This window comes from Megalopta genalis, chromosome 3 (genome assembly GCF_051020955.1).
Source record: "Megalopta genalis isolate 19385.01 chromosome 3, iyMegGena1_principal, whole genome shotgun sequence".
Classification (NCBI taxonomy): Eukaryota; Metazoa; Arthropoda; class Insecta; order Hymenoptera; family Halictidae; genus Megalopta; species Megalopta genalis.
Window position 1 is genome coordinate 31,753,414 of NC_135015.1, and position 18,697 is coordinate 31,772,110.

General features: G+C 45.0%; 1 protein-coding gene across 1 annotated transcript in view; it reads left to right on the forward strand.

The window, feature by feature from the left end:
• Positions 1-18,697, forward strand: part of LOC117218178 (uncharacterized) — a 56,627-nt gene that overhangs the window by 14,307 nt on the left and 23,623 nt on the right. Inside the window, exon 2 of the mRNA XM_076520603.1 lies at positions 9,076-9,248. Within this exon, the coding sequence (XP_076376718.1) occupies positions 9,076-9,248 (173 nt within the window). The remainder of the gene's footprint in view (positions 1-9,075; positions 9,249-18,697) is intronic.

Here is an 18,697-nt window from a genome sequence, read left to right on the forward strand (position 1 = left end):
AAAATAATATGACACTCTGAAATTCTCTTAATTTGCCTACAATTTTTAATTCGATGTACTCATTTCTTTTTTTTTTATAAATCCATAAAATCCGCAGTCTAATAATTCGTGTCCAACACCTTCCTCTCTTCAACAATTTTGTTAACTTGAAAATAATATGACACTCTGAAATTCTCTTAATTTGCCTACAATTTTTAATTCGATGTACTCATTTCTTTTTTTATAAATCCATGAAATCCGCAGTCTAATAATTCGTGTCCAGTTATATGTAGAGCAGTAGGTGGATTTTTTGCAACATTGAAACATTCACTCATCTTTTAACAATTTAGTTATATTGAGCTATATTGATATCATTAATTCCCCGCTGTTTTAAGTTACACTTAATAATTTTGTTCACAAGTGCACGATCCAAGAGGAATTTTTGTTATGCCAACACTCGCCAGAATTCTTGAATGTCGATCGAATTCGTATTTAAATAGTTCTCGATTTTCTCGATGCAATTATTAAATCGACAGGTTGTCGCAGCACTAACGAACGTATTTTTTCCCAGGCGAAAAGGAATATTAAATCTAAAAAGCCAACTTCTGCCGAGACCTCGTCGATGCACGACGCATCAGCTGTTGTTTCGTTCGAATCGCGACGGTGCTTTCGACGGAACTAAAAATTGTCCCGATCTCAATCTCCGTAATCGCCGCTAACGAATTCAGATTTCCCGGAACGATTCGCGGCCGGTAATTATAATCTAATAAAGCGGATCCGGGGCGCTCGGTATATGCCGTATTGTCTCCCGCCGTTTCGACTCGTGTAACACGTCCTAGGTGTTTCGAATGGGTTGTTCGGTGAGTTAACGCGCCGGCGATAACTCAACCGCCAGGCCGCCGGCATTTTTTCACTGTCTTGTCGTGTATTTGGTCAGCGCTTGGCCGATTGTTGTCGCGGATTTGCATAATTACGAGCCGGGGCCGGTAATATACGGCGGCTGATTTGCATACTTAATTCCGTAATTGGCGCTTCTTAATTGTTTAGTCCACTGAGTAACTCACTCGGTTTATCCACCCTCCTCGCCCTCCGCTCTCCCCCTCTCCCTCCCTTCTGCTCTTTAACCCTGTCCGATACATCGCCGAGGACGAAGTTCGAGCGGTTTTTTCAACGCGTTCATAAATTTCAGCGCGTTTACTTTGCACCTTTGCTTTTCGCCTTCGTGACGAAAATCAAGTTAACAAATCGCGCACCTGTCGTTGCCTCGGGTCGACAACGCGCGACACGATGTTCCAAAATATTTCGCGCATTTTCGACGCAATGGTTATTTTCATATTTTACGGGGGAACGCCAGGGAGCCGATAGAAAGTTAAGAGGCTGTTACCGAATTCGTTAATGGCCGACGGTGACGCGACAGCCGTTCAAGACCGTCCGATTTCCTGAAAACCGAGCCGTTTCGCTTCCTCCATTCCTCCCTTCGACTGGAGGAACCCCCTCGTTGAATCGTCGGGGATCGGGAGCCCTTTTGTAGCTTGCTAATTTTTCGAGGCTCGTTCAAACGTAACGGTAACCGCGTTTATCATTCTTCGTTACACAGCCGGGATTTACATTTTTCGGCTCGCGGGTGAGCCTCTTCCGTCTGTGGCCGATCGCGAGATCGAAAGAAATCATCGTATATTTATGCGCGGGGGCGGGGGCCCCGTTTTCTGGGACGATTTCGGTGCCCGGAGCTCCTCGAACGCCTGGCTCTCTTGATTGCGATTCACTTCGCGGCGTGGACGTTGAATAATTGATCGCTGGCCGTCGCTCGTAAAGTATTTTCTGCGTGGGCACTGAAAAATTGTGCGGAATATTGTGCGGAAAGAGTTATTAGTAGTCAAGAATTTCGTACGAAGTCGACGAAGACACCGCGGATCCTGTTCGTGGGACTTATTTTTATACCTGCGCAGCTTTCAACGAGTTAGAACCTAGCGTGACATCGTGGCTCGACTCGTTAGCTACAGGTATTTTCAGAGTTCGAAAATCTTCCGTATGCTTTTTGTACGCAGCATCCGAAAAACTGATTGGTCCGATAACGAAGTACAGTAATGTCTCCCTAACTGACGCTCCAATTGTGCGCAAAAATGGACAATCTGGGAAGAGGAGATACGATTATTCGAGCCTTTTAGCTGTAGTTTTGATCGTTGTTGACAATTCGTAACTATGAAAAGGAACCGCGAGGATCGAATAATTGTCTCTCCTCTTCCCAAATTGTCCATTTTTCTGGACAATCTGAGCGTCAATTAGAGAGACATTACTGTAAGCCTGCGATTTAGCGAGCAAGATAATTTAACAGCCAAACAATGTAATAACCAGGCAATTTAACAACCAAGCAACTTAATAACCAAGCGATTCGATAGAGAATAATTCACCGAGCACAACTTTGTCGCATCCTCGGCAACGGAAATTGCATAAATCGACGCGTCGACTGAAAATGATCGCAGGATCCAGGCGAATCCGCGGGACCGATTCTGACAAACGCGGCAAAGCGTCGCATTAATCACCGGGCAATCTAATCGCCGAGAAAACAATAATTACGTCAATTGAGCGGTGTTCGATAGAGCGTAATTAGCTCTTGCGGTAACGACCGCGGCAGGACCCCCGTGCGAAACAGACGTGGGTCGAAATCGAGCCCGCGGGTTTGCTCCACGCGAAGGATTATGAATGCAGACCGTTCCGAGCCCGTTCGGTCGCCGAACGAATCCGCTAGACAAGGGGTTAATTAAACCGAGCCCGCGTCGCGGCACACGACAGGCCTTCGCACCCTAGGAGAAACGTCGCCCGATACGAGCCCACCCCTGCGGTTCACGGCGACGGCCGCACCGCCGGCCACCGCAGTTTCCTATCGAGCTAAACCGCTGATAAAAATAATCCGGGTTATCGGTTGTATCTCGTTCACAATTTGCATTTGCATCGGCGGTCACGTTGCGTTTACGGCCGCGTTTCGAACAATTAAAAACGCATTAGCCGCGGGGTCGACGGCTTCTCAGACCGCCGGGATTGGCGGGCTGCGTCGAACGATGGAAACTTCCCAAGTATTCGTGATGTGATTCGAAATGTACTTCGTAACGATTGAAAGCGATTTTTTATGCTCGCAGATTCGCGACAAATTCGCGACGATACGTTTCCTTTGCTAGAGTTATCGAACAGGTTGGACCGCTCGCTTTGTAATAACGTGTCGGACTATCGAGAGGATCTCTCGGAGGATCCACATTGTGATAATTACCCTGCGAATTTGACGCATTTTTGACAAAAAAGGCCCGAAAGAATTTGAAGACATTTTTATATTGTGCACATTCTCTGAAAATTATTGAAAGATCCTCCGACTTAGCTTTCCTGTAACCAACTCGGACGATTGTTATTCTGCATGAATACTGTCTATAACAAACGCTGTCTATTAATAATCAATTAATAGACGATGGTTCAGCTCCTGCGATCGAAACAATTTCGCAGGAAAATCCTCGTCTCCGAGACAACGTATCCAACATATCAAAAGACTGCTATCAGTTTCGATCAGATCGAGTGTCTTCGATCTTGGCAAAAATCGTCGAGGGAACATAGTCTCTCGACGTTTGTCATACAGAAAGCGAGGCCACGATCGCCGCGAAAAAACGCCGTGGCGTTCAGCGGGAATCGGGGCCCGGGATTATAATTTGATACGTTCACGGTTTGCTCTTGTTTGCCAGTAATTTCGAGTCGCTCTGGGCGGCTCAGCTGCGATCGCACACACTCGAGAGCGTAATTACAGGCCCGCCTAGGCCCCCGCGGGCCCTGCGGTGCCCGTTTCGGGCCCGGGGTCCCGTGGCAGCCGGGAACGCTGTGCCCCCGGCGACGTCTAGGAAGCGCCTAGAGATCCGCTAACGACGGAATCGGCGACTTTCGGCCCGTAGGAAATGATAGAGACCGGATGAGGAATAGAGAGGTTAAGTGGGGCTTTCTGGAGTGGGAGGGGGGAGTTGCGTCGAACGAATGGGGGCTGGAAAAAGCCTGGGGACCGGGGGAACGGGGCAACCGGCCGGTTGCGGACTTCTCGAGGGAGAACGAGAACGGAGGGTGAGAAAATGATGGTGCTGTCGCTCGACGGTTCAGAGTTTAGAGGATGGTCGAACGGAGCTGATAATGCGACCAATTTGGTATCCGTGAGCCGCGGAAGCGTGGCTTCAGCTGGTTCTTCGGTTTCCGTGGAGTATAAGGTTCTGTGGATCCAATCGAGTTAGAGAGCTATGATTAATGGAGTAGAGGCGAGAACTTGAAAGGTTTAGAGGACATTAAGTGTCTATAGAGCCGATTAAAAGCGTTAATGAAACACGCCGGGAATTACGAGGAAATGTGTCCGCTTCGCGAGCCGTTTCTTCTCGCAGGGTGCAAAGGTCAAAAGAGCGATCAAGAGGCGCCGCAGAGAAATAGACGGCCATTAGGGAACGCTATAGTCAAATGACATATAAAAGTAGACCAAAGTAAAAATGTCATTTGACTTGTACGCTGCAGTTCAGAAAAGCCGTGGTTCCACGGAACCACGCAATTGTTGTCGAGTTCTGAAGAAAACGATGTTTCCTGCTTTGTATCGAAGCAAACAAAGTGGCAGCCCGATGCAACATCGGAATTTAAAATTCATTACGTTCTGTATGCTGTAAGATATCGCGAGTACAGATGTGCACAACGATTGGAAGTAAACTGGAATAAAGATGAACGTTTAAAACTGAAAGACAGTTGCTGGATTTATTTCATATCGTTGCTAGATTTATTTAACATCGTCGAAGCATATCTAATTTAATATCTTATTCGATCTCCTTTTTATTATTTCACGTGAAACCTTGAAAGTGGCTCGCATAAAAGACCCGCAACAAGTTTTCGCATCGTTTCATTGTACGAAACCATTAATTCCACGATTGTTAACACCATGAATTAACATGTCTCGACTTACATCGTTACGGTTCCCAACGGCTCGGTTACGAACGGCATGTAGGTACCTGCATGACATGTTAATTAGCAATAAATTGTAAATCGAGTCGAAAGACGACGGCGATGGTGCACAGTTGGACAGTTTTTCGGGAGCCAACGTCGTATCGGAAATACATACTACGCTCCGTCGATTCTTCGAATTGGAGATATTATGCCGGGTAATAACGCTTATTAGCGCGAAGCGAACCGTGCGAGTTGTGTCCGATAATCGATTAATAATTGCGACGATTATTCGACGAAACCTGTCGAACGATCGGCGCCGCGTCGCGTCGTTCCGTGGAAAGCTCTCGAGCGACCGAGCGATCGATCGATCGATCGAAAACGATCCACGGCGTCGACCATGAGCGGCCGACGTTTCTCGCGCGCGGTTCGACGATAAATAAGAGCGTCTCTATAAATAATAACACCGCTTGGACAACACTCCGCGGCCGGCCGTTATCTGTTCAATAATGAATTTCGATTGTTTTATGGAATACAAAGAGCTTCTTATAAGCACATCCTAGAGAGCATTGTCATCAATTATTTTGAGCCCGGCCCCTCGCTATAGGCGGCCGTAAGAACTTTCCAAACTAAAATTGGCCTTTCGACATAAGAAAATTGCTCGAACTGACAATAAGTGTGAGAAATTGGCGAATTGGCGGTCGGCTTTTTTACGGCGACTTCCAGAACTGTCGCGCTACGCACGCGACGTTTTGAAATCCCAGCGAAACAGGGACATTCGAGTGGCCGCTATTTGCCGGCAATTTCAAGCGAACGCCGTCCCGCAGGCTGCATCGCAGACCTATGGAAACATAATGGAAATCAAATTCTAGATTCGGCTGAAAATGATTTCGTTGCCGCTGCATCGTGCGACCGAATTAACGCGAAAACATTCCTCTTTTGGTTTCAATCGCGCCGGATCCGGTAAAAATAGATAGCCACGCGTTACACACGATCGTCTATAGTTCTAGCATTACGTAAATGAATGTGACATTTAACACCGGGACGCGCGATCCCATTATCTCTGGAACTGAAGTACGCTGCAGAACCAATGCCATTTGAAACAGGGTTAACAAACTGGAACCGAAAAGGATACGCTAATTTCAGACGCTAGTTTAAGACCGACGCGTTTCAGACGACAATTCGACGATCTTCGAAACATATTTTTCACATTTGTTCTTTGAAAGTTGCTGAAATTCTGAAGACTATTTCGTAGAAAATGATTGATCAAATTACTTGATGCAAGCATATATTATTAGGCTGCGGATTTTGATGCGAAATTAAATCGAATGAATAAGTGGATACAAATGGAATATAAATGGAAATTAAAGCTCTTTCTTTCTTTCTTTCTTCAGCAATAAATTAAAAATAGTACATCGACATTTCTGAATTATTTTAATCATTTAATCATTTTGATTAGCAACTATGTACTGAATTTTCGCATAAACGCATAAAACTCGCAGTCTATACGTTACAATAAAAATGATAGAAGCTAACAACTTAATCTTTACATCGAATCGACTCAAGCTCGGTAGTTTCAGCCTTCGACGAACTGCTCAAATTTCACCGAGTTTTCGAGGCTGCTGGCGCGGCGGTGAAAGCGCCGACAGGCTCCGGTAAGAAAATCAGAGCCGAGAGAACTCGACAAAGTTTTCCAGTAGGATTTAGTTGGAAGCGATCGAAGCCCTGGTCGCGGAGCGAGAGGTATGGAAGCTATGCGGCGTAGGTGGGTCTTCATAGAACGACAGGATCGATCGTGCCGGTGACAAGCGATCGTCCCTCGATCGGGATCGCCGAGCCATTGTTTACAGCCGGCCAAGGCAGCGGCGATCCATCAAGGATGGAGGAATGTAACTTACGCGGCGCTCGTAAGAATGCTCGCACGTGGAAACGCATCTTACTCGGGGCTTACGCGTGCATACGTGATGTGGCCATTAAAGCGGGCATCGCCGGCGACCTTCTGCCAACGAGATATGCGTACCGTGCGTGCGCCTAAAGACCCAGTTAACATTTCAACCATTTGCCCGAGCCTTTGCATAGCAATGCGATCATTGAGGACGTCGCGGGCTGGATCCGGGCCGGGCGGTTCTCGATCGTTTTACCGATCCTCCCTGGCCACCGCGTCGCGCCGCTTTCTTTCCAATTTCGCTATTTATATCAAGAATCTCGTGGAACAGCGTTTATTAACAGCGCTCAACGATATCGATCCACTGCGAGAGAAACCTGCGAGAATTATTTACTCCTTTTGCTTTCGTTCCAATTTAATTTTGTTTCTATGTTTCGCACTGTTTTCGATCGTCCAGCGATCAACGACGATTTTTATTCCCTAAAATTGTTTATCGTTCTCCGAACTAGTTTAAGATATATCGAGGGGACGTTGTAAAATATTTAGTTATAATTGTGTTTCTCCAGTGAAACATTCCAGATCAATTCTCCGAGGAGTCTATGCATTTATTTTTAACCTCTTGCACTGTAGCAACGAGTCGGACTCGCGACAAATATTTCGTTAATAATCTACTGAAAACGGGTAGAGTAAATTCTCTTGAATGATCACTGAACTTGTAAACAAAAAAGGACAATCTAGGAGAACAGCAGATAATTACCAGCAAATTATTATCTGAATAAATAAAGAAAATTTCATTCTCCTGCTGTCGAAATCTAGAAATTAGAGTACAGTAAAGTCTCCCTAATTTTCCTAATTTTTTTGGGAAGAAGATTTTACAATTATTCGCAATCGGTAACTATAAAAATGAATCGTAAGGCTCGAATAATTGTTATTCCGCTCTTTCAAGATTGTCCATTTTTGTTTCGAAATTGCGCGTAAAGAAACAGAAATTGTCTGACGCGAAAAATGTGCAGCGTACCGGGGATCGGCGGTTCTCGATCGGCAAACGGTGGAGACAACGAAAGATCAACGATCCTCGGAAAATTTGGAATTCAAGGGGGATCGCGGAGGCAGGGCCGGCTCGGCCTCGGCCTCGAGCCAGCGGCGAGGATCGAGCGATTTATCGTGGCGAGCTTTCCGGGCAAAGTATCCTCGGCCGACTTCCGGCAGACGTGGGTATCGGTCGATCGACATGACTCTTTCGAGGCGGAATACTCAATTACCCGAGCGGACTTCTAGCTACTCGTGCGGCTCGTTTTCTCCTCGGTTATATGCATATCGGTCCGCCTCGCGAGCGGATCGGCCCGCCTCGCGTGTCGTTACTCACCCTCGTGACGACGCGCCGACAGGATCCGCGATGACCGCGTTCCAAAATTAATTAGGCCCTAATTAATTGGCCGGAATCGTCGCGATCACACGCGGCCACCCGTTTCACCCCCCTGCGATTTAACCCTTTGCGCTCGGAACCATTTTTAAACCCCGAATTCGAAGTACAGTAATGTCTTCCTTACTGACGCTCAGATTGTCCACTAAAATTGATAATTTGGGAAGAGGAGATACGATTGTCAGAGCCTTGCGGCTCGTTTTTATAATTGTGGACAATTTATAACTGTAAAAATAGACCGCAAGGCTCGAATAATCGTATCTCCTCTTCCCAAATTGTCCAGTTTTGTGCGCAACCTGGGCGTCAATTAGAGAGACATTACTCTAGCATTTCCGACCTACGGTATTTCCATTTCGTACGACTTTTGACAGTTTTCATGATATAAACACTGATAACGTTGAAATTATTTTGAAACGTTTTACAACACAAAGGGTTAATCCGCGAAGATAAATTGCTGTTAATCTGACGCTAAACCTGCAGTGCGAGTTGAAACGCACAATTTCATATTTGTCTTAAAATAAAAATTTTTATGATTCGTTCATAGAAACTTTTTGATTTAACCCTTTCATGGACACGATATGAATTTTCAAGATGGCAGCACATTTCAACTGTGGGCGTATTTGTGCTTGGCGTGGGTAGCTTGCTTTTTTAATGCCTATGAAAGGGTTAAGGATAAATTATAATAAAAATATCGCAAAGATGTTTACATAAATTCAAGCTTATCTTTTTTTTTAAAGCATCGAGAACGTTACTTTATTTGCCCGGCTCGGCGTTAAGACGACGCTATGGACCGTGGCGGAACAGTTGGTTCTCGGCGCTGTTTCTTTAGCGAAGAAAATTGTTTCAGGTCCCGACATCCCCGGGTTCCTTCTGCAACCGTTCAGGAAGCCGAAGAGAATAAGGACGGCGTTCAGCCCCAGCCAATTGCTGAAGCTCGAGCACGCGTTCGAGAAAAATCACTACGTGGTCGGCGCCGAAAGGAAGCAGCTGGCGCAGGCGCTCTCGTTGACGGAAACGCAGGTACGTGGTGTCCTGTAATCGAGTCGCGAATTTGCCGCCATTTTCTCGGATCACGGCGTAAATATCCGTAGAAAGGGACAGGTGATAATTAGGCCTCGATCTTGTAACCCGTCTTCTTCGTTCGTCGTTTCATCGAGAACCTGTCCTCTAATAGATAGGCGACTCTGTGACTTTCGATTAACGCTTCCGCTGCTGCGGACGTATATTTACGATATGTATATGTATTATAGATTATAATAGATCATAATAGATTACAATAGGTCATAATAGATTACAATAGGTTATAATAAATTATAATAGATTACAATAGGTTACAATAGATTACAATAAATTACAATAGATTACAATAGATTATAATAAATCGAAATAATAGTAGATTGTAAATTACAGTAGATTACGATACATTATAATAAATTACAATAGATTACAATAGATTGTAATAAATTGAAATAATAGTAGATTGTAAATTACAGTAGATTACGATACATTATAATAAATTACAATAGATTACAATAGATTAGAATAGATTGAAATAGATCACGATAGATTGCAATAGACGTCCGTACATCATGGAGCAAACGATCGACATCCTGTTCGAAGCTGTTAATTTCCAGGTCGGCTAATGGACGAAAGTGTCTAAACATTTTAGCAGAGATTTTCGCTGAAACTTCGAGAACCATAAATCTTTCCAGCGAATAAATCTCATCGAAGTTTGCTTACACGTGGAGCGGTTATTGCATTCAATTGCCAGATTACGGATCTGAGATCGTAGATTGCGGATTCTGTTCCGAGATTTATTCGATCTTTCTTTTTAATCAAGGGGATTGCTGGAAACGTTCGCGGCCTAGGATCCTGCCGGAGATAATTGCACGATAATTAACTGAGTAATTACTCGGCGAGGGTGCGAACGAGCCCGGCCGGCCTCAAATTATATCGTTTAGGAGAGCGAGCAGTCAATTATCGGGTACACAGACAAAATTCCGCGTTTATCTCACGCACTGTATCGCGGGTCGCCCTTCGAAGCCCGTTCTAATCATCGATTAACTTGCTCGAGCACGGTTCTTTGGTTCAAGCTAGTGGAAACGGACGACGATGATCGGACAACGCACAATTTGCCTAAACGCCTCCCCCCCACCCAAAAAAGCGGGCAACGAAAGCTTTCTTCCAGGTTAGTTTCGGACACCGAAACTCGAATTAAAACGATCCGCGTCGTGGAACATTGAACGCTAAAAATCAATTCTTTTATTCAGTCGTTTTTTACAAACAAAAAAGGCACGGCGGAAGAGGAAAAGGGCGAAAGCAAGGCGGAACGCGCGACCCCGAAAATTCGGGCGATCAATTTATCGAGAGATCAGCGATCGTATCCATCGACATAATTAGCCCGGCGCATCGAGAAATGAAATTTTCCAACGACGCCGGGGCATGACATCCGCTCGTAAGCCACCCGGCTGACAAACAAATTGCCCAACGTTTTCATCGTACGTTGCAACACGTAAGAGGCAGTTGCGCGAAATTTATTTGAAAGGTTACGCAACACGCATTCCTCGCCGGCCGATCGTGGAGAGTAGCCTTCAGCCCTTAACGCCACGTTCCCAACGAGCCGGGGCTCGGCTCCGAATAACGAGGGGATTGATATGCTAATTGGGGGACACGAGGGGTGCCGAACCGCGTATTCCGTCGCGGCTCGGCTCGGCTCGGCGCGACGCTTGCTCGACGCAAGCTCGGCTCGGCTCGGCTCGGCGCGCATTACGCACGCGATTCGCGAGCGCGTGTGCGAGAAAGTGCGTGCCGGACGCTCCAGATGCATTACGTGCATATATCACGGGCGTCGCGTTACGTATTCCATGGGCGTAACACGCTCCGAAAAAGGGAAAGAGCCAGAGGGGAGCAAGCAGGAGGGTGGCATTGTGAATCGAGGAGAATGGAGGAACGACGCCATCTTGGAAACTGGCTTTCGACGCGACTACAACCCTCCCCATCACCCTCTTGCCAGCCGACAATCTCGGTCTCACTTCGGACACCCCGCGGAATTTCAACAGTCTGCTTCGTTCGCGTTGTTTCTCGCACGAACGGGTTTCGCTTTCTAATTCTACCCCCGTTAGGATCGGGGTGCATTAGGAGATGCATCTTGGCGAGGTGGAGGGAGGTTTGTCGAACATTTAATATCTAGGAGGACGGACTGTGGTCCTTAAATGAGGAGTTCGAAGTCTGATGAAGCAATATTTAGGCAGTTGCTAATTATTGTGAATTCTTCCTAATTGACCCTCAGGCTGTACATAAAAATTGACAATTTGGGACGAGGAGATAATCGGTAACTATTATATACATATTTGTATACAGTAATAACATGTACTATAATATAGTATATATAATAATAATAATGTGTACTATAATACAGTATATGTAATAATAATAATATGTATTATAACACCCCAGTATATATAATTATAATAATATATACTACAATATAGTGTATATAATAATAATAATATGTACTATAATATAGTATATATATAATAATAATAATAATATGTACTATAATACAGTATATATAATAATAATAATATGTATTATAACACCCCAGTATATATAATTATAATAATATATACTACAATATAGTATATATAATAATAATAATGTGTACTATAATACAGTATATGTAATAATAATAATATGTATTATAACACCCCAGTATATATAATTATAATAATATATACTACAATATAGTATATATAATAATAATAATATGTACTATAATATAGTATATATAATAATAATAATGTGAACACTATAATACACAGTATATGTATATAATTATAATAATATATACTACAATATAGTATATATAATAATAATAATATATATAATAATATATATAATATAATATAATAGTCGTATAATGAACAGATTTCATCGAATTACAAAAATACTAATTAACAGATCAGTGTTGGACATTCTGGCGGACTCGACGACGCGTCTAAAACGTCTTACATCGGTTCTAAACTCTTCGCTGGAGGTTTCCGGAACGGTGAAAGCATTTCCAAATAAATTCTCTCTTATCAGTGGATTACTTGACGGCACGCGGAGCCGCGCACCGCTAATACGGTTCTTATTGCACGCTCACGTGGCTCTCCGTGTGGGTCGAGGAGGCGTATGATTTACTTTTTAATCCGTCCGTATCGTGGACAAAAGCTCGGAGCGAACGTGTTCCCGTACGACGTTTCCCCGCTGGAGAAAACTGGTTGGCTCTGCCGGCCGTGAGATTAGAAAAGATTGGCCCGTTAAAGTTATGTTCCGAGCTTAATTAACATTGTACAAGTCGAGCGCAACCACCGATTTGCATCCCCCGGGCGCGGCCGCTCCGAGGCCCTCCGAACGGCAGCTGGTTGCGTGTTAAACGTTGTAGAAGTCGGCTCTTAACTCGACCGTTAATTAAACTTATTATGCACGCTTGCAATTTGCGGCAGATAAGCAAGGTAAACATTTAAATCAGTTTATTCGCCGGCTTTTTACGACCCCCCTCCGATTGCCGATGTCACATAATTCCTCGCCGCTCCGGCGGCTTTCGGCGCGCGACCGTTCGAATCGCTTCTATTTCTCGGGAACAGCTTAATGGGACCGCCTCGCCGGCTACAATTCAAATCTAGCCGACTCGCGGAAATTTATTTCAATTTGCGGGGACCCTCTTGCGAACGGCCGACAGCCGTTTTCGCGCGGAAAACGGACCTCGGTGACCGTTCGCTTCGAGTTGTAAATTATTCGATGCTGTTCCGCGTCAGAAGAGTCGGTTAGCAAATTCGTTCGAATAAATATGTAATGATATTTAACAATATTATAATCGACTAAAAGATCGTGATAAATATTTGCTCGAAACAATTCGAGAACAGCGCCGATATCATCGGCGAACCAACGATCAGACTTTTATAGGATTTATCGAACTGTATCTGCGTGTAACCCTTTTCGCTCGAAGCCGTTTTAACTGTAAATCTAAAATAATTTTTCCGACTTATAATAATTACCATTTTATACGACGAAGCGCATTTTACGCATACAAAATTGAGTCTCGCGACTGGTACAACGGTTACACTTTTAACGATATTTTAAATCTGAACTTTGATGCTATAAAAATGATCTTGAAACGTGGTATAACGATTTCAGCGGTGTCTCGAGGTCGCCGCTCGAGCGCAAAGGGTTGAGAGACATTAACGGCGTGTTTGTTTTAACGGACTTTCGCGTATAAATGATCGACGCGTGATTCGAACACGGTAGTCGACTCGCCGGCGAATCGATTAATAAAACCGGCAACGGATGTCGACAGGTTCCATTAATGACCCGTGTCCATTGATGAATCGCAAACGCATTGTTGACTTTCCCGGGCGAAGATTAATTAGCCGGCGGTCGCGCCGCAATTAATAAACCGCCGGAGGGATAAACACTGTTATAAAACAATTTGAACAAAGACGATTCTAATCGGTCGGACCGGCGGCCAATCAACGCGCAGACGCTCCTTAATTAGCGGTTTGCGCGCGGCTCGATCTCGCCGGTTTCTCGCAGCCGACTCTCTCTCTCTCTCTCTCTCTCTCTCTCTCTCTCTCTCTCTCTTTCGGCGTCTCGGCGTCTCGGCTCTCTCGAATATAGTAACACGCGCGCTGCAAGGGCACCGCGCGCCTTGTTCTCGCGCTTGTTCGGATTCATAAAGCGGAGCGTGCGTTACACGCGACCCGGTGGCCCTCATTAGGGGCCTAATTACGTGCGATTAGTCCCGCAATTACCCGGCGAATACATTAGCCGTGGTTCGAGGCGGCGAATCGCGATCACGCAGCCGTTTTCGTTCGGTTTTCCACTCGCGAGGCACGAACCGATCCCTGCCGTGCTCGTGAAATTCGCGACGATCGTTGCCATTTGCACGCCATCGGTCGGTGGGCTTCATCGATCGCACTGGCCGGGTCTCCGCAGACCCGTCTGTTCGTGCCACTCTCGCGATTATTAGACATTTGAACTATGGAAACATCGAGAGACGTCTTTCAGATATTTTTTTACGGCGTAACGACTGCAGGAAAATTTTTCACTTTTTATCAGGTTGAATAAGACAGTTGGAAGTACCTGTGAAAAAAGTTTCAGCCGCGTCGAAGTTCGTTCTCAAAAGTTATAAATATTCGTGCGTCTGTTTCCTCTTAACTCCTCGAAAGTAATCTAAAAAGATAAACTCGATAATACGATAAAATTAAATACAATAAAATGATATACCATATAAAATAATACAATATAATGTAACAAAATTAATAATAATAAAGTAAAAGTTTGCTAACGACGGTTAATCGGCATCGAATTACCTGAAAATAAATGTTCTTGAAATTCTCGAACGATCGCAGCAGCCCGTTAACAACTTCCTACAAAATTGTAATTAATGGAAGCACCTCGATTCCTCTCGTGAAAAGAGGATATTAGGCGCGGCGATAACTGACACGCAATTTTTAATTATATTTACGCAGCAACTTAATCGTAAATAATTTGATGGGCGTCTAAATGAAAGAGGCTGCTTCTGTTTTCCCCGGTTCGCGGCCGCCAGCCGCGTCGTAGGCATTATGCAAACGCACTTTTATAGCGTTTTTTTATTGGCCGTCGGGCAGCGAGCCTCCGGCAGCATCGCAATTACCGTGGACGCGGTGCGTTAGCCACGTGCAATTAAAAGACGTCCTATTAACAAAACAGATGAGAGTCTCGCGATACGACAAGGCAGGTGGACAATGCGGGAACCCTGATCGCTTCGGCTTCTGGACGATTGTCATCGATGTTTTCGGGAAATGTAATTTGCTAAGCGGGACTTTCGTGCCGCGCCGATGCCATTCGTCTCTTCCGCGGGATTAATATTGCTCGTTAATATTCAATTAAGAATACGTTGCAAGTCGGATGCGCGGAACGGGGAACAAATTGAACGGAATTAATGCGAAAGCACGGTATCTCGAGTGTATCGTAATAAGAGCCTCGAAATACGCTCGCGCCGAGGATGCCGATTACGTTGAAATTTATATTTAGCCGTGGCTTAACGCGTTAGCTATCGGCGATCGGCGCGAAAAATCGCCGCGAAAGTAATTCAATTAAACCGAAACCGAAGAATTCGAATTTATCATAGCGGACGATGCTCGATCTCTTTTGCATTCCAAATATCCCGGCGAAACCAGTTTCTTCGAATCTGTCGCGATCGAAACGAAGTTCAACTCGACCCGTGGAAATACCATCTCGGCGGTTTCAGAACATCGCGCGTGCCGATAGAACGTTATTTCGAATTTTATACGAACTGTACGATACAACGTCGCGATTTCCATGATCGAATACGCGAAAAAAAGACTATTCGCTCGGCCGCGGTATTTCCGCGCGAACGAAGGTAAAAAAAGCGAGCGTCACCGGCCGATTTTCCTCGCGAGGATACGTAATTCGAAAGCCATTAAGCCAGCTATTACACCGGCCGATGCAAATGAGCGCCCACCGAAATGATCTATACGTTGATCGGGAAAAGATTTTCCGACTGGCAGCACAGCGTTATCTGGATTTTTCGATGTTCGCTAGACAGAACCGGCCGTCAAGCGTAATTCCGAGCCGAGCCGAGCCGAGAGACTGTTCGCGGACTATGGCAGCGCGACCAACAAGACCTGTTACACGGTTATAAATCAGAAGCAAGTGACCGGACCAAGGAGGACATGATTGACATCAGCGGAACCGAACAGAACCAAAAGGAAACGTCTAGGAACTGCGCGCACGGACCTGCGAGTACCGGTGTTCCGACGATAATTAACAGGACCGGGTAGCAAGACCTGTTGTTCAACTGTTGCTACGGCGTCCCTCTACACTCTACATTCTTGCCGTATCATCGCCTACCGCGCGATCCAAGAACGGTGCCCCGTGTGTTTGCACAAGAAGACGACGCTTTATCTATTGTAAGTCGATCAAATGGAGACCCGAGGATTCGCAGTTGCACAATGATACTTGAAACTCGAATCAAATTCGTCGAAAGAATCTTTGAAGGAATAGCTTTGAAGGAATCCTTGTGAGATCTTCAATTTTTAGAGAAATTCTTGAGAATACTTTTGAAAGTATCCTTGTAAGATTTTCAATTTTTGAAGAATTCTTGAAAATATCTTTCAAAGTATCTCCTTGTAAGATCTTCAATTTTTAAAGAATTTTTGGAAATACCTTTGAAAGTAAGATTTACAATTTTTAAAGAATTCTTGAAAATATCTTTCACAAAAAAAGTATCCCCTTGTAAGATCTTCAATCTTCAAAGAATTTTTGGAAATACCTTTGAAAGAATCCTTGCAAGATCTTTATTTTTGAAAATAATTTTTAAAAGAACATTTAAAAGAATCCTTCCAAGGTGATCATCTTTGAAAGAATTCTTATAAAATGTTTATCTTTAAAAGAACCCCTCTGAGATCTTCATTTTTAATAATAATCTTTAAAAAGATCTTACAAGATCTTTATTTAAAACAAAGATCTTCACAAAAATCTTAGTAGCAATGTTACTTCGAAAGGATGTTTAAAAACCTCTGGCTTTCATCCTCTGCTTCTGAAAAGATTTTCTTCGTCTTCGTGAATTCTCTAAACCGCGTGGGCGTCTGAAAGTACCTCGGCCAGAAGAGACTTTCTTAACGATCCTGAAAGGCTTGCTTAAAAAGAGAATTACCATCGGCTGGAATTTACGATAGAGCCGAGGACAAGCGAACAATACGAGTAGCGATACGCTCCCACACGTTCGAGCGTCTTGGTCGGGATTAATGGGCCGAATCGTCTCGATTTTCGCGGCGGATACAAGCCCGACGACTTTAATTGATTAGAGGACCGCGGGAAGACGATAAACCCGCCGGCTCGGGTTTCGATCAGCGTCCCGCGGATGATTAATGCCGGCCTGTTCCTCCGTAACATTGATGATTCCGCGGGACGTGTCGCAGGAAAATGATAGGCCGCCGGCTACTTTCTCCAATAAATCCACGAACGGCGCCGGCGACCGCGTCGAACGAAAATGAAAATCAAGGGGGGAGGGTGGGGAGGAGGCGGGAAGAAAGGACGGAACGATGATTAATCGAAGCGACGCCGCGCGACGCCGGGCGTCCGCGACGGCGCGCCGAAACCAAACCCGGCGGATCTCGCGGAAGCGACGGTTTTTTTTTCGTGGACACCGCTTAATCCGCGGTTTGACCCTAATCTGTTTCAGCGCGTTCATTAGTCCGGGACATCGCCGAGTCGTTTATAATCGCTCTGCACGCTCGCCGGGAAGCGATTTAATCAATTTGTACGGTCCGCCGGTGATTAATCGATCATTCCCGGGCCGGATAACGTTTCTTCGCCGCGAATTAATTACAAGTTTGTCGTGACTGCAATTGGTTCTATGTTCGGGGGTGTGTGGAACTATTCGACGTCGCCGATCTTCCGGGACGTCGTTCCGTTTCCACGACGTCCGTCCTCGCCGCGGGTTCCTCCAACTGGTTCAAGTCGCGGCGCGCTCGGCTACTCCGATAATTCAACCGACATCCTCTCCGTTTCGAACTTTCGCAGTTCTCTGCTCCCTCGTTCTTCTGGTTTTTATTGCAACGCGTATAATCACTCGACTGCGGAGCTTTATGCAAAACGAAAATTGTCCGTCGCAAAACCAGGAGCGACTTGAAAGCATCGTTCTTCCTCTTTCAACCGTCGAGCGGCGAACAAACTTTTGCGTAGCTTGTTTTGCAGACTGATAAGCTTACATCGTTCTCATAATTTCAAGATAGTATATTACAGGCACTGTTTGTTACAGATTTGCCTCCAGTAAGGATTACAAGATAGAATTTATGCAAATTTTTCATAATTTTTATAATAGCCTGTGCCTGAACGAAGAAATATATTCAACAATTTTTTTAACCCCTTGACGTACCATTTTCTTCGCAGGGAACAGGACAGAATAACATCTATACTTGATAAGTTATTACTGGAAATTTTTATCACGACTCGGCGTTGGTAAAAAAAATTATTGTACGAGTGGGAAATGTACAAGCGTGTCCCTGAGATAATTCGAAGCAACTTTTTCCTCAGCGAAAATGCAATCCGCGGCTTCGTTCACGAGTTATTAACGAAAAACCCTGACCAATGAGAGACGAGCTGGCTTAGCGCTAGGTAACCGAGCCAATCAGCGGAATTGGGCTTCGACCGCTCGATGGCTCGGCCCGCCTCTCGCCAGCCGAGCTCTCCTCTCATTGGCCAGCGTTTTTCGTTAATAACTCGTAAACGAAGCCGCGGATTGCATTTTCGCTGAGGAAAAAGTTACTTCAAATGACCCGAGGAATCACTCCGTCTCTGGAGTTAACATAATCATGAGATACCCCGCATGGTTGGATCATCTAACAGTCGGTTATTCCCTCAAATCACTCGCGTCTTTTTTCTTCCTCAACTCTTTCCTGGTTACAATCAAGACGCGTAGT